Source organism: Diabrotica undecimpunctata, chromosome 6 (assembly GCF_040954645.1).
Source record: "Diabrotica undecimpunctata isolate CICGRU chromosome 6, icDiaUnde3, whole genome shotgun sequence".
NCBI classification, from domain to species: domain Eukaryota; kingdom Metazoa; phylum Arthropoda; class Insecta; order Coleoptera; family Chrysomelidae; genus Diabrotica; species Diabrotica undecimpunctata.
The window spans coordinates 94,079,555-94,106,501 of record NC_092808.1 but is presented as its reverse complement, the minus strand read 5'-3'; the positions used below and the strand labels follow the sequence as shown (position 1 = coordinate 94,106,501).

At 31.5% G+C, this 26,947-nt stretch overlaps 2 protein-coding genes and 1 long non-coding RNA gene across 3 annotated transcripts in view; all 3 read left to right on the top strand.

Annotated features, from left to right (window-relative positions):
- The window catches only part of LOC140443564 (uncharacterized), a 42,062-nt gene extending 20,325 nt beyond the window's left edge, over positions 1-21,737 (top strand). The window contains exon 5 of the mRNA XM_072534895.1: positions 18,649-21,737. Within this exon, the coding sequence (XP_072390996.1) occupies positions 18,649-18,732 (84 nt within the window). The 3' untranslated portion in view covers positions 18,733-21,737. The remainder of the gene's footprint in view (positions 1-18,648) is intronic.
- LOC140443569 (uncharacterized) overlaps positions 1-26,947 on the top strand; it is a 365,838-nt gene that overhangs the window by 23,241 nt on the left and 315,650 nt on the right. The window lies entirely within an intron of this gene.
- LOC140443565 (soma ferritin-like) lies at positions 1,645-18,461 on the top strand. The gene has a single exon (XM_072534896.1). The coding sequence runs from the start codon at positions 1,659-1,661 to the stop codon at positions 2,454-2,456; it is 798 nt and encodes a 265-aa protein (XP_072390997.1). The 5' UTR covers positions 1,645-1,658; the 3' UTR covers positions 2,457-18,461.

The window sequence follows — 26,947 nt, the reverse complement described above, 5'->3', positions numbered from 1 at the left end:
CTGTCAATAGTCCGCGGAAATACTCCTACAATATTTTAAGCAGAATTGCTAGAGAAATACGTTTTTGTGTTCAAGAGTTTCTAAAAAAAGTCTTAATTCGGCCAAAATATTTAGTGCCTTATGCAGCCAAACTGGAAACTTTGAAGTCTACACCTTATGAAATGGAATTTAATGTAGCCTATTGGAAACATATTTCAGGCCAAAGACAGCCAAAAATGTTATTTCAGCCTTCTGTATTCTGTACTTCTACATATTGACGAAAATTGAAGATTTTTTAAGCATTAATTGGTAACGTTATCGAAGCAAGTCTAACCTTTTACGAACAGTTTGATCACGTTGCTTTTTAGGGTCAGGTTTTTTCATTTCAACATCGAAGAGTTGGAGCGTTATCATGAAGCAATGTTTTCTCCCTTTTGCCGTTTTTTAATTTATGCGCCTTAATGGAGAATATAAAAGTATCTATAAACCATTATATGAAAATTGTATTATCCATCCAAGCACTTTTTTGCAAAGTATAAACATAGGCATCGCAGACATACCAACGTGTTTAAAACAACGTGGTTTCTTGCTTTTACCAATGACAAACATTGGCAATAAGTGGCTGCCAGTCGCATTAGCACAAACTAAGGCAGTGATACGATCCTTGCTTATTTTAGGTCCAGGTGCTGCTAATTCATGACGTGACACAAGAGTTTTTCGTGGAAAAGCTTTTTAATTAAGCCCAGTTTAGTCTGAATTTGAATCTGAAGTTTTTAGACTTTGTGGATGGCGTAATTTTTATTCCTTCAGTAACTCTCTTAATTTAAATAAGAATTAATCTGATGCTGATGAAGCAGCACAGTTTTTATCCTTTTATTTAAAGCTCATGATGTCATGTCCCGACTTAATCTTTTTAACCATCCTGTGCTTGCTTGACAATTTGACAGTTCTTCGGGTTTTTCGTTGAATTAAACTGCCTTTTTACACATAATCAGTTCAGAAATAGGTTTTCCCTGGAATTTTTTTTGAGGAAACCAATTATATACAGCATCATCTAAATCCGTGTTTGAGGCAAGTTTCATCGTTTTACGACTTGTGGATCCGTCAGAAGAATCAAGCTGGGACATAAAGCTCGTCCCTTGTTGAGAGTCGGTAGTCGGATAAGCGGTCGTTCGGATGATATACGTTCGGATAATCGACGCTCTACTGTATATAAAACAATTTCATGAAGATTTACATATTAAGAACAATATTACTAATAATAATTATGAAAAATAAAATTTTGAAATTTGGAAAAAAAATTCATTTGGGCGCAAATGGGTTAAGATTGCTGCATTGAAAATCATTAACTAGTTTTTCTAGTTAAATCTCTATCTTCTTTAGAAGCATTAGATAATTTATAATTATGCCAGTTATATTCAAAATTTATTGGATAATGCCAAAAATAACTAAGTACCTATTAGATTTTTTTATTTTTAAAATCATCACAATACTTGTCTAAAATTTGTCTCTTACTTCATTTTTCGTGTAACATGTCCCGTGAAAATTTTATAACCTACTTCTTCTTTGAATTTAACTTACGTCAAATTTTATTTATTTAATTAAATAAACGTCATATGTATTAATATTTCAATCAGTTTGTTTTCAAAATTGTTCTGGAAATTACAAATGTATATAAGATGAAGTTTATTTGCAGAAGATTTAAAGTACTAAAAAATGCTGACCTTTACGGAAGTGCTATAAATCAAAAGTTTAGAGTAAATTCGATTGTCCACAAATTATCTGCAAATGTTATATCACAAATTATTCCAGTAGAAAATTCTTACTACACTAGTAAGCGTTTTATGACAAATTCTTGTGATGGAGAAAATAAAAATAAAATTTCTGGAAGACATCAGTTTCATAAGGATACTGAGAATATACTTAACGAACAAGTGTTGGAAGAATTTAAGGCAGCTTATGAATATCTTACAATGGGTCATTACTTTGGACGAACAGATGTTGCTTTACCGGGATGTCAAGGCTTTTTTATGAACATGTACGAGGAGGAACTGGGCCACGCTAACATATTTACCAATTATGTGCTTATGAGAGGAGGTCATGTACAACTAAAAAATATTTCTGTGCCAAAAAACAAAACTTGGACTGTTACTGAAGCTTTTAGTAGGGCTGTTCAAATGGAACAGGGTATAAAAGAAAAACTGAATGAGGTTTTCAATGTAGCCGAAAAGCATAAGGATCTTCATATCATGGATTTGGTCTCAACTGAATTTATGGAGGAACAACATAGGTCGATATGCGAAATGGCAAGACTTGTTACTCGGTCTAAAATAACCGACACAAAAGTAGGAGAGTACCTTTTTGATCAAATGATATTTACATCTTTTGTGAAGAAAGAGAAAGACAAAGAGAATCTTATGTATAAACGCAGATTAGAAATTGTAGAAGACGCAGATAAGCACGTAATATATAAATAAAATTTATGTATTCCATTTAGTTTTTCTTTTAACAGCCTACTTGGGTTCTTTTATTTGATACTCTCAGTTCTGTAGAATAAAAAGGTGAATATCGCATATGTGAATAAAAAAGTATCTCATAAAATAAAATAAAAAAAAACGCGAAAACAACGAAGTAACTTTAAAAACGGAAAATATTTAATGTAATATGGTCTTGACAAGAGATATGTGGACCAATTAAACATTGCCAAAATTCAAAATAAAACCTTTTAGGTCAAATCTTGACAGTTTCTCTTCAGTATTTGTGGTTCTTAGTTTTTTCTCCTGTAAATATCTTTTTCTTGGTCGACCCTTTTTATTCTATTCCTATGCGTTATCAATATCCTAGGTACTCTTTTCTCGTTCATTTTTTGTAAACATCTAAACCATCTTAATAGTGCTGCTTTGGCTACTTCGGCTGTCGTAGGCTCCTTAAACGATCTTATTATCTCGGAATTGATTCCCCTTCTATATGTATTCTCTTCTTCAGTATCTCTAAAAATGTTGCTCATTTTGGACAATTCGAATGTAATTATAATTTCGAATTGTTTCTAATGCCCTGTACCCGCTACTGAATTATTACAATATAGTTGTTGAGGTAAACATTTATAATAGACAGCGTCCCAAACTAGTCCCGAAGCTATATTTATAATCTCACTAAAATGCTACGATTCATCAAATTAGTGTATTGCCCTCTGCATAGAACAAAAGCTTTTGACTATTGAAAGGCAAATATTTTGAAATATTGGCAAATATAATGTGAACCGAGGAAATAATTGCAAGCATTTTATCAATACCTATTAGGCAATCTATAGTTTGATTGGTATCAATGCAGATCGATTGATTTGTTTAGAGCTGCAAGTTCAAAAATAAAAATAGCCAAAACTGATTTTTGTAGAAATGTCACCGAAAAGTTGTTTAATACAATTTCGATATGTTCGAGCTGAAAAATTAGTGTAAAAATCAGAACGTTACTACATCATTTTTTTGAACGTTACTGACATCTCTATTTTTTTACGTTTTATTTTTATATCTCGAAAAGTATTTTCTGTACGATAAGAACGGCTAGAAGTAAAATTGTTAGCATTGAAATTTTGTGTCAGAGTTGTGTCAGCTTGTGCAATTACAAAAATTCCATTATTTTATAAATCTATTTTAAATACGAATATAAAAAATTATGAAAATCATTCTAAAGCATTTATTATGAAAACCAAAGTTTCCTTTTTCTGGGATATTTATAAAAAGAGATCGGATTCGTTTATGTCCCCGAATATGTTAACATGTTGAATGAGTGAAATCGCTTACTCACTTTTGATGCAGCTGTTTTCTTCTATACACAATTATGCCTAAAAATATTTATCTGAACTTATAAAAATGATCTCTTATTAGTTGTTATATATTTTTAATTAAGTATTATTACCCCAAAATATACCTGTTGTAATTTTAGATTAAATTATAGTTTTTAAGAAACTTGTAATACTATCCTAATGGCGTGCCATAATGACATCGACATTTTAAGTGTTTTGTATTAATTTAGTAGCTTCTGGCAGAAGTTAAAAATTGGAATTATTATCGCTTTTTTATTCGTTATCATATATTTTTTTGTTTGTTCTTAAAGTGATATGGAAAAGGTAAGATATTTAGTTGATGTCTAATGCTAATAACTAAAATAAACAACACCAGTAGCGATTCTACAATTGAAATAAAGTTACAATTTTTGTTGGGAATAAGCCACAATTTAAGTTAAAAATAAGTTTATTTTTGACCTTTTGGATTTCACTTCGGAAATCGTTCTGTATTTTTTGAACGAGATGCCAGTAGTCTGGAATGAGATACCTCAAGAGAAAAGCGATCGTCTCAGTAGGAGTATATCCAGACGTATTTTTTGTTGTTAAAGTTAAGTGGTAGAGTTAGAAGGCATTTTGGGATTCCAACATAATATTTTTTTACATTTTTTCAAATCAAATAAGCTAACATCCAAAAGAGTCAAAAGTAAATACTTCTGTCATGAATACAAATATTTAATATTTATATATTATATTAAATATAATATTTAAGTTTGATATTCAATGACACTGGTACATGCAAAGGGCAAGAGAAAAATTTAAGCTAATAGAGATTCGACATATCTCCTTAACATAGTTTCGAGCAGGCAAAAAGTCTCCGACGTATTCGGAATATACTCTGATGCTTAAACTGTTAAACTGTAAACTATTTAAACTGTTAAAATGATGGAATACGGTTAACATTATATATTTCGAGTAAATATTTGGTCAGAAATGAGGTAAGTAAGCAATAAATGGTAGTATATGGAAATAAAACAGAAGGCATAATATCGTTAAAATGATCGGTAGAGCAATCACCAACAAATTACTTACCAAGCCATGAATCTTTAACAACAAACTACAATATCCAATGAAAAACGTGGTGACCGTTTATCGGAGTACATCTTGAATTTTAAAAGTGTGAGGAAGGATTCTTTGTTTAATAAAATAGAATACAGTTCTGTTTAACACTTTTTATTGTTAACGGTATATCAATAAAGTGATAATAATTCCACTTCTCTTTAGCCTCCCTGCACACAAGCAGTTTCTTGAATATAACATTCCTTAAACAGTGATACAAACTTCTAGTCAGTGTTTAGATCATTAGACTTGTAAATATCTTAGTTTAAATAGTATGTATTGCGAATATTTTTTTCAGCTATATTGTTTTCATTAGATAATAAATTTGTGTGGTGTTACAAAGAGAAAATTACTCAAATTATATATTGTCTTTCACGGAAACGTCAGCCATAAGTTTTATTAGATTTTAAGTAACGTGTTTCGTGTAGATGTTTTCACGAAATACTTTGTAATTTTATATCTGATATATTTAAGTATATGTATTTTCAATTGTTATTAAGTTTTTGAATAAGGTTTAATAGCTGGCATTATATATTAGTTATTTCAAAGAGTTGTTTTAGTGGTTTTCGTGAGGATCAACGATTATCCTAGCAAAAATGTATATACTATATACAGAAAAGTTATTTATACATAGATGTTAAAGTTATAACCTTTATATTTGAATACAAAAATGGACAAACCATGCCGGTCTCAGAATTTTTATAAAAACTAAGTTAACTTAAAAATTATTTGAAAGATTAAAGACACAAGTTCATGAAGACACTGTGTATGTAACATTTACAAGTTTTTGAGTCAACATTGCTAAACTAGAACATTTTATTATAAAGCTTATAACTACCATATTTACACGATCTAAAACTAACATTTTTGTAAATATTACCCTTAAAGATTATTTAACTAGCAGAAAAAGATATCAGATCTTACTCATATTTGAATCCTTTATTTATCAAGTAAAAAATAGGAATACGTTTTCTGTTAAATACATAAAAGATACATGCGTTTCTCAACATTTCAGTATTCGCAGCCCAATTTTCAATAATAATTTTTATGGCTCCCCTCTAACTTTCTTTTTCATATAATAATAAAACGTTGAAATAAACTGAAAATTTTGACCCTATTCATCCCCTTGGTGTAGCGTGTTTTTAGTGTCCTAGACTTTAGTCTAGAGCCCTAATATAGAACATAATTACAGATATTCAAAATTACCGAAAAGAGGTGAATTTGTTGAATCTTAGCAATGCCGCTCCGCTACATCGCATATAGGTAAACTATCATCTCCCGGTCACATACAGTGCTAGTATAATAATAATATTTCTCATCTGCTATCTCCTAATTTATCACGGATATCGAACGTCCTCGCAGCTTACCTGACGTACGAGAAGTTTCGACTTTGAGTTGTATGGAATATTATGAAAAATCTGCTTGACATCGGAACAGGTGTGTATAAATGTTGCGGCTGTTAAAGGTTGCTGTCAGTTTTAGCCTAGTCGCGGTGCCAAATTTTGTAAGTTTTGTGGAATTGTGCCGCATTTCCTTATAATACGATATTTTCGTAAATTTTACGGCACTAAATTCATACAGAACTATGGATAGATTTTTAACTGGACGTAAGCGAGTATTAGATAATAGTGAAACATCAACAAGTGCACAGTCAACCATGGTTCCGAAGATAATCAAGAAAATATTCGCAAAAATACCTAAATTTTGGATTCACAACTACTACAAAAAATGAAGAAGAAAATCCTATGTGCATCATTTGCTTAAAAACCAGATGCAATAAGGCTCACACTATTGGTGGAGACTTTATTCTGTTAGTTGCGATGGATATTGTAGAAACTATGTTTGGAGATAATTTTGCCAAATATTTGCAATCCATACCTCTTTCAAATGATACTATTGCACGCCGAACTGGTGATATCACCGAAGATGTACAGCATCAGCTTCTTGAAAAGTCTCGTGACAAATTGTTTTCGATTCAGCTTGACGAGGTAACAGATAGCAATAAAAACGGCTCATTTAATTGCCTATGTCCGATTTTGTGCTGGTATATCTCCAGTAGAAGAACTACTTTTCTGCAAACCTATAGAACTCAAAACAACAGCTCTCGCGTTGTTTGATATTTTAAACGATTTTATTAATGAATCAAACATAGAGTGGATGATTTGCTTTGGAATATGCACCGATGGTGCTCTTATCATGTCTGGAAAATTCCAAAGTTTACAGGCGCAGTACAATGCGCCTGTATCCATTGCATGATCCACAGAGATACTCTGGCTCCCAAAGAAATGAGTCCTGGACTCAACATTGTGCTAACAAGGGATGTAACTAGTAAATTATATTAAAATGAGACCCCTAAAATCAAGAATCTTTAATACGCTTTGCAAAGGTATGGGTGCAGAACATTCGACGTTGCTTTTTTATTGCGAGGCCAGATGTTTATCGCGTGGGAAATTTTTACAGTGTGTTTATGATCTAAAAGAGAAAATTGTCACTTTTCTAGAAGAGGAAAACCGCCCGGAAGCGAAAAGTTTCGAAAAACACATGTTGGATACCAGCAGATAGATTCATTGAAGTGGCTTCTGGCCTATTCCACTGCGACCTTTTCCGATCTTTTGTGGTCCTCTAACCCTAGATTACCTTATTCCTTGACCCTTTTTATAAGGTCTAATAACTTCTGAGAGATTGAACCTTCCATGTAGATCTTTGCCGGTTACTTTTCTTCGCCTAATGCAAAGAACCGCATATGTGCCAGGCTGTAACGCTGACATAAAATGTGCTCTGTGTTTCTTCTTCTAGGTGACAGAATCTGCATAGGTCATCATCTGCCCATCACATCAGCTTTAATTGCCTATTCAGCTCGGAGTACCCTATTAGCAGACCTACTATAGTTTTAACTGTTTTCCTCTTTGCCTATAGGTCTACCGTAAATTTTGGTGAATGTTCTGTAATGAACTGGTCTTTATCCTGGTGAATTCCTTAACCATTCCAGAGAATTGTGAGCTACCCACTTCTTTGTAGCCATTCTTGTTACTGTCTTTGCAATGCTGCAGAAGGATTCCGGTCCAACAAATGGCATCGATGAGCCTTGTTTGGCCATTTTATCTGAGGATACCACTGATGAAGTTGATACTTTTTGTAGAAAGTTGGAGCTGTGCAACAGAAATGTGAAACAACAAAAATTTTAAATATTTGCAATTGTGAATCAGTGTGTCAAAACATATAAGGAAGAAGAACGGTATGTGAATGTTGTTTTTGTGACAAAAGTCATTTAGATATAAGTGGTGGATTCGACCGTTACTTGATGGAAATTCATTTTATATAACAATAAAACACTGAAAACTTTGTTTTCAAAACTTCCACAAAATTTATTATATTTTATCACTACAGCTGTTTCGGCAGAGTGCCTTTCTCAAGTGATCTATTTTTAGATGTGTTTACAATTTAAAGTCTTTAACGAAAGGTTAAAGATAAAGAGGTTGAAGAGGGGAGAACTGTTTGTCTCAAGTTGGTCATTCAGAATTATGTCTGTGTTTTTTAATTTGTTAATTTCCATATATTCTAATAAAGTTAGCTTAAGACCTTTATTTTTAATGTGAAGAATTTGAAATTCGTCATTAAAAGAATGATTATGATCTAGAAGGTGAGGTGCATATGTAGAATCTGTTTTTCTATTATTGAAAGCCCTTTTGTGTTCTGCTATACGTTTGTTAAAGGTTCTACCAGTTTGGCCGATGTAAGTTTTTGAGCAGTCGCCAATTTAAGTTTGTATACACCACTGTGTAAGTACTTTTTATTTTGGCTCTTGTTGCTTTTAATATATTTGCTCATTTATGCCTCTATGAGAGTACCAAAATCTAAATAAGAGAAAAGTCAAGTTATGGAACATATTTGTGCTCTCAGGGCCATCCTTCCCATTGAGGGAGTATGGCTTTTATGATACAAATTTTTTAGGAATCAGAATTGCAAGGGTCCTGGATCGAAAACATGATTAATCATTTAAAAAGAATTGTTATTGAAAATTGAAAATGTGAAATTATTTATTATATTCTCTTTCCCAGGGCGATGAAATTGTGGTTTTTGAGCCTCGTTGTTTTGGACTGTTTTGGTCGATATTTGATACATTCTTATAAAAGCACTTTTATAAACGGTCCTGCTGTGCGAGATTTCTGGCATGTTATTGTATAAATTTGCTAATAATTTAGTTAATATTCATTTTAAAACAAGTTCAATATGTTTAAAAGATTTTAACACATTAAAATACACTTTAAGAAAACCTTATTTCAGAAAAAAATTAGCAGAGCTTTCACGCACTTGTGTCTTGAATTTCACAAAGACATACGTTTTTCTAATAAATAGAATATTAGTGAATGATTCGTCTTGTTTATCATCATATGTAGTATAAGAATTTATTTCCTTGTAATGTTTTACAATTATTCTTTTTATTTCTGTACTTCAAGGGGTGTAAACTTTCAAAGCCTATATTTTATAATGCGTTAAATATTAACAAAGTCAGTACAAAAACTCCTTAAGTGATTCGTCTGATTATATCTTTGAATTTTACATTAATCCGTTAGGTTTATGTGATTTATTGAGTTATTCTTCTTGATTATATTTTGTGCAGGTTTTGTATGTATCTAACTCGATCTTTAATAATAATCAGGTAGTCAACATATTAATAGAGGATTTTTAATCGATAATGTTACGAAATATACAATGTTAGCTATTAAAAATATTTTTTTAATTAATTTTAAATATTAAATATATACATACATGTATAATATTCATAAACTATTGTTTAAATAAGTCAATTTGGGAGTATTTACACTACCTAAACCCAAGTAGTTATAATAGGCAAATATTTTATATAGCTTTTTGGGATTACTTAAATTTATATTCAGAAAAGGTTGCAGAAAATAGTTATAATCTGTCAGATTTTGATGTGCGGTTTCTGAAGAAAGACGAAACCTAAAATGATATTTAATACTCCATTAATAATTAAATACTGCAATGAAACAATTAATAGACACTATCAAAAATGTGATTTAGGTTTACCGCATATCAGAAACTAAATCACCTTTATTTGGTATGTGCTTATTCCACGGTCTATTTAAAACTGTAAGAAAAGAACCAAATAAAAATGTCTTTAATTATTCATACCAAATTTAACAAATAATAAATTAACTGCATTTTAATTAAATTTAATCAAAATTCAATCAATTTCTACTTACTGAAATTCATGTGTAATATTATAACATAAAATATTAAATAGAACACTGTTTTTAAGTTACACATTGAAGTTATATAAATATCTATTTGTTCCTTGAGAATCAACTCTTTATTTTTAAGGTGGATAACTGTAATTAAGTTTATTTTTGTTTATGTGCTCATGATTCTCTGTAATTAAATGATTGGCACAGGTGGAATTTGTTTTTCAATGGATCTACGTTCAGCTGTTCATTTTTGAAATTTTTTCCTGTCTGACCTATGTATATATTTAGGCATATGCCACAAATGATCCTGAATGCTCCTAAATTTTGGCTACTATGTTTTTTTTTTATTATTTTGTATGTAATTACCTAAATAATTGTTTGTTTTTACAGCCGTGTTTTAATTTTTTTTTTCAAAGGTCTCATGGGTGGGTGGACTTTGAAATATTAACGAATCGTGATAATATATTTTGCTCTGTTATCCATCTAGTCTCACAGAATAGGAGTATATAACATCACTTGTGGTACACAAGTATATATACATGGGTCAAACAGGAGCAGGTTTTAAAAAACCGGAGAACAAATAACTAGTGTTGCCAATAGATAAACCAATTCCGTATCTGCAAACCGTTTTATTACCAGAAATCATTTATTGAACCGTAACTTTAAAATTTTAGATTTAAAAAAACAAAAAATTTAACTTACTCGAAATTTTAGAAAGTAACTGTCTTAAAAATATCACTTTATGCTTAACTTAGTTTCTTAAATACATATAAGGTCTCCGTTAATGTCTCCAATATGTGTTTATCTAGGTAAAGTTTAAAGTAGGTAAATATGTAGTCCTTTTTTTGTAATATAATTATCTTTTAATTATACAAATTGTAAGCTTACAAAAATAGTTCAAAATTATCATTCTTGAACTCTGGACCTGATGTGTCAACTAAACATGCTAAGCTGACTATATTTTCCGAATTGTTTGATATAAACTATATGCGGTATGATATAATAAAAATTGCAAAAGTTAGAGGACAAACTTGGTTCTTTTCCTTGAATAAAATGACTATTTTTGAACAAACACTAGCACATTAAAAATTGCTTTTAATTATGTACTGGTGCTGCTTTCCGTAAAAGTTACCAGTAAATAATTGGGCATAGGGCATAAAGTAAACGATTAAAAGGAACAATTTTATCATCATTTATTTCATTTTTGCTTTTTCCGTCCGTAATTCTTATGACTTTAGCAAAACTGCATACTTTGATAATTAGTTTTGTATTCCATTTGATATTGAATATTACTCCAGATCATTTTATATTGGATTATGTCAATCCAAAAATATATTTTTGTAGTCATGTCAAAAATCATCATTAACGGTGGTACTATAGCCCTATTTGAGCCTTGAAAATTCCTAGTCTGTTTAGCCAGGTGTTTACGTTTATTGCCAACCGTTGAACGTTGCAATCTTCGTCTACAATATCCTTCCACCACACTCTTTTCTTGCCCATTCTTCTATGACCCACAGGCATAGATATTATGGTTCACCTGAGAGTGTAGTTTTTCATTCGTTCTTGACAAGTGTTCAGTCCATTTTGGGGTTACATATTTTTATAAAACTGTCTGCTATTTCTTTATAAAAAGGAATCGAATAAACTATCAATAGTTTTAAACCCTACACGTCTCCTGGGGAGGATCGATGTTTCTAGCTTCAGCAGGGAATGTATATCCTACTGATTCACCTAGCAAAAATATTCAAGGTGAGTTTCATCTTAGACTATATTCCAAAAACATGGTGGCAGGTTAGAGTTAGCTTTATTACCAAGAATACCAAACGTCTTCCAGGGGAACCAAATTCATATAGATATATTAGCCTAACCTCCTTTTTTAAAAGAGTATGGAAAAAATACTAAACACATACATAAGAAGTGAAAATAATTATCAAGTATACCTTTTCATAAATGCTAAAGAACTGCGGTGGCTAAGGCTAAGACCTGGACGAAATTTTCTGCGTCTTGTATTATTCTTGCAACTATTGTTGAGATGAATAGAAGACTGAGCTTGATGAATCTACATACAGATCTTGAACAAAATTTTGACAAAAAAAAAAGAATCAAAAAGACTTTCAATAAATTTAAAACCTACAAGTTTCCTGGGGAGAATCGATGTTTTCAGCCCCAGCAGGGAATGTATATCCTACTGATTCATCTAGCAAAAGTATTCAAGATGAGTTTTATCTTAGACTATATTCCAAAAAAATGGTGGCAGGTTAGAGTTAGCTTTATTACCAAGAATAGCAAACGTCTTCCAGGGGAACCAAATTCATATAGATATATTAGCCTAACCTCCTTTTTTTAAATAGTATAAAAAAATACTAAACACATACATAAGAAGTGAAAATAATTGTCAAGTATACCCCTTTATGAAGAAAAATTTGCCAGGTAAATCCACCAAATATGCCTTACCGTGCCCACTGCAGTCTTAAAGGTATTGCTGGGCCTTCATTCTCGTCACACTCATATAAGGAGGGTTACACTCTAGAAAGTACCTTGGGCTATCTCGGGCTCATCCCAAACCGGACGACATGACTGGGTATTTACAGATTTTAAGGGGTAAAAAATACATGAAGATGCCCACAGGCATTATGTTCGCAAAATAAGATTTCGAACTCAAACTAAATATTATTATAAACAAGCGAGTTATCACGAACTCATACAAATCTCAAGAGTGCCCTCACGTTTTATACTTATGGGCTAAAAACAAGAGTGAGTAGGAGTAGGGGATACTAATCTCAAACTATCAATAGCCCTCTGAAATACTCATAAAATATTTTAAGGATTACTGCTAGCAATTGATTTTTGTGCTCACGAGTGCCTCACAAAAAAAAAGCCTCAATTCAGCGAAAATATTTTTTGTCAAGTCAAGCTGCACTGAAGGCTCTGAAGTCTGCAACTTGCGAGTCGATAACAGCTTGGAACTGCAAACCGTCCCTTACTGAAAGAGTAACAAATCAACTAAAAGTGCAAAAAAGTAACTTTGCTGTGGGTACTAGGGCCTAAAGGAATTATTGGTAATGAGATTGCTGATAGTCTGGCTAAAAATGAGCAACTATTCTTTTTATCGAACCACAGCTATTGTATCAAAACAAAATGAAATTGAAAATGGAAAAATGAACTTTATAGCCCACTGGGAAATTATTCCAGGCCAAAGGCAAGCAAAAAGTTTATTGCAACCCTCTGTTCGTTACGCAAAAATAGTCTTGAAGATCCAGAAGACCGAATTCAGAGTATTCACGAGCGTTCTCTTCTCATTGGACATTGTGCACTCAGATATCATCTCCGTAAAATGGACATAGTGGACATAACAACATGAAGATTGTGCAACAATTCAGGTGAAACATCCGCACATATTGTCTACAACTGTAGGACAATTGTTCGCCAACTCTATAAGTACTTGGAACAGATCTTTTTAGAGCCCAACCGGGTCATAAATATCTTTGCCAAACGGAAAATGGGTTTTCTTATAAACCTATGGCTAATTAAGTCCTTTGAAATCTACAATACCAAGTGAAAACATATTTCCATCATATCTCTAATAATTTAAAGAAATTGCTTATGTGAAAATAAAACATCTAAATTTTAATAATTTCAAAAATATTTTCTATAAAAAAATTTCCATTATGTATTGTGAAACAAATGAGTTTTTTGGCAAATCCAATTGATGAGACGTACGTTTTATATATCTAGCTATATTCAGCGGGTAGTTGAATGAGGGGATGGGAGAATATGTTGCCTCGAGGTAAGTAGTATGAGAGCCCGCTTAAAGTTTTCTCTTAAAAGATTTTGTTACTATTTTGGTATACAATTTTGATTGTTTTTTTTTTTAAGAAAGCAATTAATTTTGAAAATTTTGCGGTCTTTACGTCCTCTCGTACTAGCAACTTAACCTTAAAATATTTCGCACATTTTGGGCGACTTCTTACTTATTTTGACTAAACTAATTTTAAATTAGCAAAAATACTTCGAACAAAATATTTGCCCTTCCAAATCCAAACAGTACGTAACATTATATCTTCGGTAATTTGCTCAATTTTACATTTTAATTTTCAATTCTTAAAGTTTTCATAGTCTGTATGTAGTATATTTTGTTCCCATTTGGCTCTGTAGGGAAGACGATACGAAATAAAATATTAACAGTATTGGCAGAACTTCCCAGATGTTCCTTATCACCTCATCCGTAATTATCTACTCGGGGCGATTACCGGACGAGTGAGGTTTTTACCATTGCACACATAATCAGAAAAAAACACATTGAAATGATAAGCCTAAATAGATGTGCTAGTGTAAATCGAATTTTGCGTATATCTTTACTCGTATATTCAAGTAAATGTTCGCTAAAAATGTATTGGAATTGATTGTTAAGGGATTTTTAAATTTTATGGGAAATTATTTTAAATATTGTTACTGAGTACTTGCGATCACTAAGTGATCTAAATGAATTTTAATTTCAACAGGGTAATACCTTCAGAATTGTAAGGTTAATTTAGGTTAATATAGGTGAATTTATGTCTTTCAGTTTATGTTTTTTTAAATGTCGGTCTGTATAAATAGATATACATAAACGTAGAAATATATTTGTAGCATAGTAGAATAGCTGTTCAAGGTCATAATGGACCATGTGTTTCTGGATTAGAATAGACTACACCTTTCCTATATTTTTATTTTAATAAAGAATATATTAATATGTTACTATTCCAATTTATTAGAGTAATTATTAATGTTGTGTCGATAATTTATATCTCGGATAATACACAAACCTAATTATTAATACCCACAAAGTGTACAAAATAATTTGTGATTAGTATTCTTTCATTTACTCGGAGATTTAGACTTTTTAAAGTTTTATACATCAGGATACTCTTTCTCAATCCCATTTCCGACCTAATTGATTTTTCTTGATCATCATAATTTTTTTCTTTCTTCCCTTTCGTTCATATAAGGATTTGTTTAAGTACTCTCTCCTACTTCTATATGTACTGATACATTGGGTTTTAAATTATGTGTTTAATACTAAAACATACACATTAACATATAATTTCACAGTATATAGTCAACTTTCACCTTTCTGAGAAGAAACATAATTTTAAACTAACCAGTTATATGTGAAAACAATAATTTATTAACCTACTCAACAGAAGATTTATTAATAAAGCCCCGTTAGGCATTAGAGATATGAAGGAAACCTACTAGTATCACTTTGTTCTTTTAAGATGAATTATATATTTCTGATAAATATAAGATATTTGTATTCACGCCCCTTTGCAATCAAACAGGTGACATATGTTGAATTGGCTTTACAGTTGACAAAACTAGCTCTGTTCTGTTACAGCTTATTTCAAATCGAGTGGCGAGCCCTTCCACGAAATAGTTAATCGCACAGACAATAGAATATCTATGATCAGACCCATGTAGTGGCGTTGCAATATTAAACAAATTAAATTATTTGAAATCGCACTAATTACAAAATTATTACTCACTTAAATAATACATGGAATTTGATTGTACACATATTGTTTTATAGACAACAAACTTTTTATTTGTTATAATACCATCTTTAATAATTGATACTCTATAAAGTTTGGTAGAAGTTAATTTCTAATTTAGTATCAGTAACCTTAAAACCGTAATTATAAAGTCATTATTAATGACTTCTTAACGACTCGTTAACGACATACAAAGAACTGATAAGAATTATTTCCGAGAATTTCTAGTCACTCTATTTCGGCTTTATTCGGAATTGGTTGTTTTTAAAGCCATGTTAATCCCTTTTTTCTTCAAATTTATACAGGTGCTACTAACTACTTTTTTAATCATATAAAAATGGATTCATGTTTCTACTAAGTAATTATAATATACTCCTTTATACATTAATAATTAGATTTGTGTAGATTTATTAAACTTACAGCAGTTATGAAGACATAACTTTCTCTAATTTTTTGAGGATATTTACAATCGTTTATGCTTCAGAAACAAAACGCTTTATCAGTCTCTGTAATCGAGATTTGTTTAAAATATCACAATGTTATCGCGATTTCGAGGTATCATTCTATCATCATATATACGCAGGTGTCACCAGATTGAATTCCATTCCCCTATTACTACGGTACAGAGTATTACAAATTTCAAATACAGAAACTGGCAATACGTTGTGTCTGCGCACAGACCATACAAACCAGTTACAGAACGTTTTTCTGAAATTTGATCTTAACAAAAACTAACTAACTGTTTGCCATTAAACTTAAGGTAATACATAACATTCTATAAATATATTAATATTGCTATAGATTTCTATCAAATTTGTTAATAAAGTATCATTTATTAATAGGAAGTTTAAAATAAAGGCATTTGTAATTATTAATCGAACGCTAAATAAGTGTATATAAATCCGTTAATCCATCCATATAGCTCAAATAAGCTACCTGTTCATGGTTTGTAGCATGGTTTAGTGACGGCATCTTTAAAAATAGCGGAAGCGATGAACTTGGATATCTGTTCATAATTTTTGATGGAATTCAATAAAATGGAGGACGGAATCTATTTTTGGGATAATTGCGATCAGTAATATTTAATCATGTAGGTGGCGATGAGAGGGACGTCAAACGACCTTGTAAATGAAATATGACAGTATATGATTCCATTTAACATTTTATTACAAAATCATGTCCATACGTATTTTTCAATTATTACACTACTGAATTTTTAGGATTTATTGTTTAGAAAATAAGATGCAGCATTTGTTTTGTAGCTGTTGCTGAGTAGAACGTGAAACGATATTTCCAATGATGTATTATTTGATATTTATATAATCCCGTACAATTCCAAAAAGAATAATTTTTTCGCCAGTCCGCCTTTTTTAACGATTATTTACTGAAACGTCATTAAAACTGCGTATAGAGCTGCTTCAAGGCGACACCATGTCATCAAAATTGTTCTCAACTGTATAAGAATATGCTTTTAAAATGCTGTACTCGGAACACAAAGCAATAAGCATTAAAGGTGAATACCTACTTAAATAATCTTCGATTTGCAGATGACATAGTGTCAGTAACGGATGACCTTAAAGAAGCTTAAGATATGTTGGAAGAGCTTATTGCAGCAACAGGGAAAGTCGGACTGAAAATTTACGAAGAAACCAAAACCAAAATGTTGATCAACCCAGTACCCATTGACAACATCAAGAACTGGCAAAAAGGAATTGAGCTGACTTATATACATATGTGAGACATGAAGTGAACATCAGCAGAGAAAACCAGTCAAGTGAGTTACAAAGAAGAATATTTCTGAGCTGGGCTGTCTATGGCAAATTAAGATACGTCTTCAAATCGTAGGTGCCCATCAGCATCAAAACAAGGGTGTTCTACCTTGGGAATGGTCTATTTTATTTCTAGGGAATGGTCCCAATTTTGATTGACGTTCGTACCAAGGTATGTGTATTTTTTATTCTTTCTATTGGTTGACCAGTCACACCGATTCTTTTAATTTGCTGTTCCTTCTCAGAGATCATCATACATTTTGTTTTCTTAATGTTCAGTGAAAGTCCATATCTCTGACTCACTTCTGTTAGAGGGCTTCATAACTGTCAGCGAATACCACCGTGTCATCCGCCTATCTGATGTTATTGATACATTCTCCGTTAATTCGAATTCCGGCTTCAACATCTACTGCTTCTTGAAAGATTTCCTAGATTTCCTTAGAGTATATGTTGAACAATAAGGGTGATAGTATACATCCCTGTCGGACCCCACGTTTGATTTTGATATCATCGGATTCTCCTGCCTCTGTAAGGATAGACGATGTTTGATTCTAGTAAGGATTGCTAATAATTCTTAGATCACAGGCGTTTATTCCAATATTTGTTAATATCTCCATCATAACGTAAAGATACTAATTAGGTGCAGGTGGAACAAAAAATAAGAGCAAGTTTAATCATCTTAAAAGTTATGTTAACTCGTTCTACAACAACTACAAAAAAAAGCACATATTTTTTAATAGACTCAAACAATTGAAATCACTTATTAACAAATTTGACGGACATTAAAAACTACTATTTATCATTTTTTTGCTCATAAAAAGCATTAATAGTTAAGTCTATCGGGGACATTTAAAATTACTTTTTATCGGCATCTTAAAAATTATTTTTGACAATTGAAAAAAAAAATGAAATGATACCCAATATGTTTACTATTCTCAACGTAGGGAGAATAACTATTATTTAGTTTATTGGAAATATTATTGAAAACGGAGTAGATCCTACCATATTTAGAAACAAGTACTCCATATTACAATTCCCATAGTTCTTGATTTTAGTGGGCATATAATATTTGCTCTGCAAACTCACATATTATGTTTCCTCTATTAATTAACCATATAAACTTTGATAATGCATGTTTGTTGCCCGCACACATAATTTTACCCTTTTAGATGTGAGAGTTTCGTTAATGTACTTTTGATAATTGTTTAAATTATATAAATATTTTTGTTAAAATCTAAACAATCAAAATCATCTTACAGCTTCTATCTTCGTCGGCTGATTCAAGCAGGGGAGGAGCAGCCGCATTAGAGTATAATAGGCGTAAAACTTGTCACGAACGGTGATCTATACTATAATATATATTATAGCTAAATAGTGAAATATAATATATATTAAAGTAAGTACACCCACAGACTATACCATTTTGAATTAGCTATTGATTTAATTAGTATTATTATATTATATTTTTGTGGGATTAAACATAAATTGATTGTAATAAAAATTGTATTTTATATTTGTTTTTCACGTTTAGATTTCCAATGCGGAAATCGTTTTCAAAAAAAAATAATAATAAAAAAAGAAATTATTTTAAGCTGTTTAGATGCTAGATGTTTATTGATTAAAACATCAACATATACTGTTAAAATAATTACTTAATTTATAATAATTTTTTAAAACGGTTTCTGAATTACTAATCGAAACGTCACAGACACACAATGTCTTAATCTAACCTATATTAAAAAATAATATTTTGTCAAAAAAAAACTTGCGTATTTTATTATTTATCAAATTATAAATTAGAACCAAAAATAATTCTTCTTGTAGTGATAATAATTATAATAAATGATTATAATCAATGTTAAGTGTTTTTGCTGTAAGATCTACGAAAATATTTTGCAAGGGGCAATTAGTAAAGTACAACAAACTGCTTTTTGGTGTGTTTAGATTTTTTCAAATAAATCTGAGTAACAACATATAATATCTTAAATATAAATGTGTAATAGGTATCTATTAACTTTTTATAAATTTTACTACAAAAGCTTGCACTGCATGTTAAGCGTATTACGTGAAATTTGTATTAATATTTAAAACACTTTACATTGTTATAGTGTAAAAAATTTTTAATAATGGAATTGGCGTAATAGATTATAATGGTTACATTTTATTAAAAAAACTAGCGAATTTTTAATACTCGTTTACTATCAGTGTCGAAAACATATTTTACTGTACCGTAAGTAGAGCAGACGGGAATTGTTTAGTGTTGGTTTTAGTAAGTCGGACATTAGATTTTTGTAGTGTCACCGTAAGGTTGTTTATAATTGGAATTCGAATATTTTACAGCTGAAAAAGTTGTGGAAAAATCAGAAAAAACTATAAAATAAATCATCGACGTTAGAGAACCCACAAGAAATCAGTTCCTGTAGTTGGCTGTATACCATATATAACAAAAAATTTTATTAAAAATCCTTTATAAAAGGTATATAATTTGAAAAAGCCCCATCGGGCTATATCACAAAACGTTTTCGGAATCCATATTCCATCATCAGTGCACTAGGTGGGTATACATGTATTGAGCCACTAAATATGTGGGTAAAAACCCGTTTAAAGTTGTTTTTTTTTTTTAATTTAGTTTACATTATATGGCGGTAAATATTATGAGGTTAAAGTTACCAGTGGGTTTGGTAACATGGCGACGTATGACTCCTATGTATGTATGAGTCATACGTCGCCATGTTACCAAATCCACTGGTAACTTTAACATCATAATATTTACCACCATATATTGTAAACTAAATTTTAAAAAACAACTTTTATCATCAGTGCACTAGGTGGGTATACATGTATTGAGCCACTAAATATGTGGGCAAAACCCGTTAAAAGTTGTTTTTTTAAATTTAGTTTACATTATATGGTGGTAAATATTATGATGTTAAAGTTACCAGTGGATTTGGTAACATGGCGACGTATGACTCATACATACATAGGAGTCATACGTCGCCATGTTACCAAACCCACTGGTAACTTTAACCTCATAATATTTACCACCATATAATGTAAACTAAATTAAAAAAAAAAAAACAACTTTAAACGGGTTTTTGCCCACATATTTAGTGGCTCAATACATGTATACCCACCTAGTGCACTGATGATGGAATATGGATTCCGAAAACGTTTTGTGATATAGCCCGATTGAGTTTTTTAAATTATATACCTTTTATAAAGGATTTTTATTAAAAATTTTTTGTTAGATAAACTTATTTTTCACCTTTTACCCAGGATATATCGGAAAGTATCATATCCACAACACAAATGTGTAAAACTGAAATCGTTCGCAGTTAAATTTCATAATATAGGCTGCTTTATCCTAATAAAATAAAGACATTGTAAGTATAACGTATTGGAAATTTTCTTATGAGAAATTGGAAAACTCTAAAGTTTATGACAATTTGGTATGAAAAAGTTGAAGAGCTTTCTGATTTCCCTAAAGCAAATTTCCAAAACGTTATTTATAAAATTTTTCGCAAATTCGGATTTATACGCGCTGGAAAAAAAATTACTTCATTCTTTGTACGAGATATTTTAAGAGGTTGAAAAATTGTTGAAAAAAACTGATTTCTTCCTGATTATTCCACAATTTTCACAGCTGAAGAATAATAATTCAAAGTCTAGTTATAAACAAATTTCCGGAGACATTTCTACAAAAATCAAGGTGCAACCGACATCTAATAATGAAAAGAAAAAGGAAATATATGGTTAAAAATAGTATTATATGTATGGTTATAAAAATAATTTAATACAAATAAAAAACCTATACAGACAGACATGATCACAAAGAAAATAAAGTTATAGAAGAAGTACCAAACCTTTAAATTATAAAAAACTACTTTTTACCTACTCACTACGCATCTTTTTTTTTTATTTTACTTCTTGCATTAGTTAGTATAACAATTTTTTCAGCTCAAATTTAAATTGAATTAACTTTGCTTCTTCTGGAAAATAAAAAAAACTAAAGCAGGTCATTATAAACACAAATAAAATTTTTTATAAGTGCTTTAGTTAAAATTCAGACATTGAACAGTCAAAGAGTATTATTATTCTACTGGAATATTTTATATGTATATTATTTAAAACAAAAATATTATTCAAAAACGCCTTGCTATATCTCGCATGTGATTTTTTTAAGTTTGGAATTGTACATTGTAATTTTGTGTACCTATAAAACTTTATGTACCTGTTGAGAGATTTATTTACAGTATTTAATTGTATTGGCTTTGTAATATATCCACTGTTATTTAAGTTCGTGTCATAAAAGAGTCTGTATTAAATTTAACCTTATATTCAAATAAAAAGTTACCAATGACAGTTTTTTTTATTGACTTAATAGTATTCTTGCATCTTATATAGCTTCGAAAAAGTATTCCTTACAAAATCTCAAACATTCAACACATACAACTTAATGCAAAAATATTATATACAGTGGCTCACAGCTTAAATGATGCAATGGTATCGTTACTCAATAACACTAAGTGACTGAATATTTATTAGAGAAAAAATTACATCATCATCATGCAACCTCTTCTGTCCACTGCTGGACATAGGTCTCTCCCATTTTTCGCCACTCTTCACGGTTCTGTGCTTCTTGTTGCCATTTTTTGGATATTCATCCAATGTCGTCCATTCAGCGTGTTGGTGGTCGGCCTCTGCTGCGTTTGTCGTCTGTTGGGCGCCAGTCAATTAGTTTTCTGGTCCATCTTGTGTCTTTCAGTCTCGCTATGTGACCTGCCCAATTCCATTTCAGCTTGGCTATACGTTCGACGACATCACCGATACCAGTTCTTTTCCTTAAGTCTTGATTCCTTATTTTGTCTTTTTTTGTCACGCCGAGAATTGATTTTTCCATGTGCCTTTGTGGCACTCGCATTTTTAGTGCTGTTGTTTTTGTGAGCGTGAGAGTTTTTGCTCCGTATGTCATAATAGGAAGAACGCATTGGTCAAATGTCTTCCGTTTCATAGCTATCGGGATGTTGCTCTTAAAGATGTCTCTTAGTGAACCATACGCCGCCCAAGCAAGTGTTATTCGTTGTTGAAATTCGCAGGTCTGGTTGTCCTTGCCTATTCTGATTTCATGACCAAGATATATGTACTTTTCTGTCAATTCTGCCACTTGATTTTGGATGATTAGGTGTTCGCTGGGAACTAAATTTGGTCTTACTGATGTTTATTTTTAGACTTATTGTTACGTTTTCTAATTCTTGTACCATTTGTTGTTCTTCACCCAGATCTTCGGTAATTAGTACTATGTCGTCGGCAAAACGCAGATGATTAAACATTTCTCCATCTATTTTTATTCCTCTTTCCCACTTTAGCATTTTAAAGGCGTATTCGAGGACCGTTATAAATAATTTAGGCGAAAGAGTGTCGCCCTGTCTTACACCTCGCTTGATATGAATTTCTCTGGTGGTATCATGTAGTTTTACACGCATTGTGGCGTTTTGGTATAATGTTTGTACTAGCTTTGTGAGCTGGTAATCTATTCTACTATTGTTCAGAGCAGCTATAATGCTGCCTAATTCCACAGTGTCGAAGGCTTTGTGAAAGTCTATGAAGATAAGTACCAGTGGTCTGTTATATTCTAGCGACTTTTCTCTTAAGGTTTTTTTTGTTTGCAGGTGATCGTTTGTTCCGAATTTTGAGCGGAAGCCAGCTTGTTCTCGGGGATGGTAGAAATCTAACTTTTTCTCTAGTCTTGCCGTAATTATTCGGGTAAACATTTTATAGATCTGGTTCAATAGGCTGATTGGCCTATAGTTTTCTAGGTGCGCCTTGTCTCTTTTCTTGTGTAGTAAAATTGTTACTGCATTGTTCCATGTTTTTGGTATGCAACAATCTGTTAAACAAAGGTTAAACAACATTTTTATTTGGTTAAGAAGGGCACATCCGCCCAGCTTTATAGCTTCTATTACGACTCCATCTTTTCCTGGCGCTTTGTTGTTTTTCTATGCTCCCTGGCGAACACCCAATCTAATACGCATATTCTTTGGCTAATAAAAGGTTTATTTCTAGCAGTTCTGCTATGTAGATTATTCTTTCGTCTTATCCGTCTAATTGTTTCGGGGTTACATCTTTTCTAAACTGTCTTTCCACCGCATCTCGCAATTTTGGTGCCCTTTTTTTAGGATTAATTGCTATTTCTCTAACAATCCATCTTTCCTCAGGTTCGGTAAAAATTTTATTTGGAGCTAACCTTTATATATTTTCAACTCTATTTTCATTTGGGCAACGTTCAGTAATGTGTTCATAATAAATAATGAAAAGCCTACTTCGCAAATTTCAAATTAATAAGTTGTGTAATCTGCATCATGTTAGCTGTGACATCAAAATCATACATAAAATAATTAAAGATTTCTTGTTATTTAAGTATGGTATATTTGAAACCCAAAAAATAGCTTATGCTTTTTAGAAGACTTATATACATTTAATTTCAGTATGTAGTTTTTTTCTAATAAATATTGAACCACTGATACAAGCTAGTTTTATTCAGCAGCGACTGTATCATTTAATCTGTGAGCCACTGTATGATCAGTTATGACCAGAAATAAATTGTATGATAAAGAAAGAAATAGAAAAAATTGACCAACTAGAGAAACCAATCACTGACCAAAAAAATGGAGAAATTACTGGCCAAAAATGATGAAAAAAAATTGCTTAATAAGAGAAAATAACATACAATATATAGTTATAGTCAAATGGCCTTTAGGATAGACAAATATATGGAATAGGGAAGTAAAAACGAAATCAAAAGTCAGAAAAGTCATGTTAAACCGCTAACTAAAGATGGACTTGAGTACCGATATTACAAAAATGAAACGACAAATCTTTGTATCACAATATTTATCGGATTTTACAAAATCATTAAAAGAAATAAAATGCGCATAGCTAAGTGAGTTCTGGGGAGCTTAGTCATATCCAGAATCTCTTTAACCCTAACCTAGAATTTTGGCTTATCCTTTAGTACCATTGGCATAATGTAAGTATTAGGGAAAAACCAAGCTTCCAATTTCCCTTACTGGAACAATCGAGATTTTGGAGTCATACATTATAGAGCGCTTTACCATCCTAATATATTTAACTATCGTTAAGTGAAAGCCAAAAGTCATTAGATGATAAACAAATGAACAATTTTAGGCGTTCCTAAAAAGGATACATAATGTTAATTTACAACAAATGTGAAGAAAGAACAGGACACACTCACTTTGGTTTCAAAAACGTTTTGGAAACAAGAGAGGAAATTTTTGAATGAAGTTGCTGCTACAGAAATGTTACGACCAAAGAAAAGATGTTTTCATTTGTTTCATTGATTACCAAAAGGCCTTTGAAAATTTCAGACATGAATTCTTGATACAGACGTTAAACGAAATTGAACTCGATGATAAAGAGAATGATTCAACAACTATATTGGAATCAAAAAGCGGAACTAAGGATCGACAATAGCCTATATACAGAAGAAACGGAAATAAGGAAAGGCGTAAGACAGGGTTGTATTCTCTCCACACTACTGTTCAACATTTATGTAGAAAAGATATATCTCAGCTTGCACAACAGAATGAAAAAGTCATCAAAATTTTTGGTCTTCCTATTAATAACCCACGATATGCTGAAGATACGGCCATAATAGCGGATAATATACAGGAGTTGCAACATTTAGTGAATATCAAAAATGGAGTGGGAAGGAAGTACAAGCTTATCATCAATATAGCACAATCCACATATATGTTAATCAGCAGACAAGCCCATATTGAAGCTCAGTTGAATATAAATAATAGAGCTATTGAACGGGTTAAAAGATTTAAATTCCTTGGAACTACATTAAACAGCAAGTGAGACTTGCTGGGTATTTTAAAAATATGTTCAATTTTTGTTTTTTTTTTAATATTTAATTTGTATCATTTATTATAACTGGCTATGGATTTTTTATTTTGTCAAAAAAGTGACTACCGTGCAAGAAATAATTATCTTATCGGAAAAAACAACAATTCTATTCCCAAATACAGATAGCTGTTTATAAACATTTGCAAGAACCAAAACTTTTAGACAGCATAGTTACCAAAAATTTAGTTACTCATCATCTAATCATTTGGAAACAAAAAGAGAAATCAAACGATTTCTACTTAGCGAAACCGAATTCAAATCTTAACCACTGTGTTTCCTAAAATTTGCGAAACAAACAGCTGGATGAATTACTCGGCAAGGGAATCTAAAATTGCATTCCACAAGCCGTTCATCCTAGTCAAAATTCGTAGTGAATTCAGTTTCTCGTACTTCCAACGAAGTAAATAACAAAACAGAATGACGGTATTAGATTTTTGTTTTGATAAAGTGCAGCAACAGAGCAGTGGCTATACCGTTCTGAAGAGACTTAAGGAGGTCGAAATACGTATCAACGGTTGTTGCTGCACTTTATCAAAACAAAAATCTAATACCGTCATTCTGTAATCATTTGGAATTGATTCCGTACATTTTTCAATAACCTTAAGGAATACGGGTTAAAATAAAGGGTTGCGCCCTAGATTTCTTACCCCTGTACCAGCCAATATGTACGGCACTATAAAAAAGTAGTCTAAATAACGATCCAGAACTATGTGTATGAAAGCCGTACTGTATCAAATTACCGAAAATGGGGTCAAAATGTTCCGAAAATCAAAGAGTGTGCCTGCTACTGATACCAATATTTTTGTACGGGATTAAGTCGCAGGTTATTATTTGTGTATTATCTAGCTAAGTTAAATGCCCCTCCCTTGAGTGGTAAGTTTATCTTACCTCTGTAGTCACCTGTACCGATACAAATTGACGCCATAGTTTCTAAAATTGTTATTACATATTATACTATCGATTTATATGTGATTCATGCTGAGTCAAATGACCTTTTAAAAATGTCCCATGGTTGTAGTGGTGTAGTCTATAACAGTAACATTTCATCATAAAAAACACTTTTTTCGAGATTTTGTTTTATATATTTTTGTGAGAGAACAGATTTGTTTATTAATCATGATTTCAATTAGGTCATCACTGAGAAATAATCTGAAACAATCTAATGGTATGTTTGCATCATCTGGAATATTATAAACTGGTTCTTTTTTATAAAGCAATGGAAATATGATTTGATCAGTTTCACTTATTTCTGACCATTCAGTAATACCTGGTTCATCAATATTGTTATATTGGATAATCTCCAAAGTGACATTTTCTTCAAACCCATTATCTTCTATAGGTGTATCTAAATCGATCAGATCTGATGATTTTGAGGAGGGTACGACATTTCTATCTATTATTGGAAAAAGCTCTTACTGAAACTGTGGTTCGGCCTAAACGCAATTAATACACAATGTCGGATTTTCTATCTAGTAAGTATCAGTTCGGCATGGGTCACTGGTCGGTTATATTTTCGGACCTCGTATCGCATTATGCATTCGAAAGATGAGATAATTTTCCATATATTGGCGACACAGCCAACCGTTAGTGTAGCACGGGCACTATTTGTCTCGTAATGCAGCGAACGTG

Coding starts and splice junctions, on each gene's coding strand:
- LOC140443565 (XM_072534896.1), top strand. CDS start 1,659: ATGAAGTTTATTTGCAGAAGATTTAAAGTACTAAAAAATGCTGACCTT.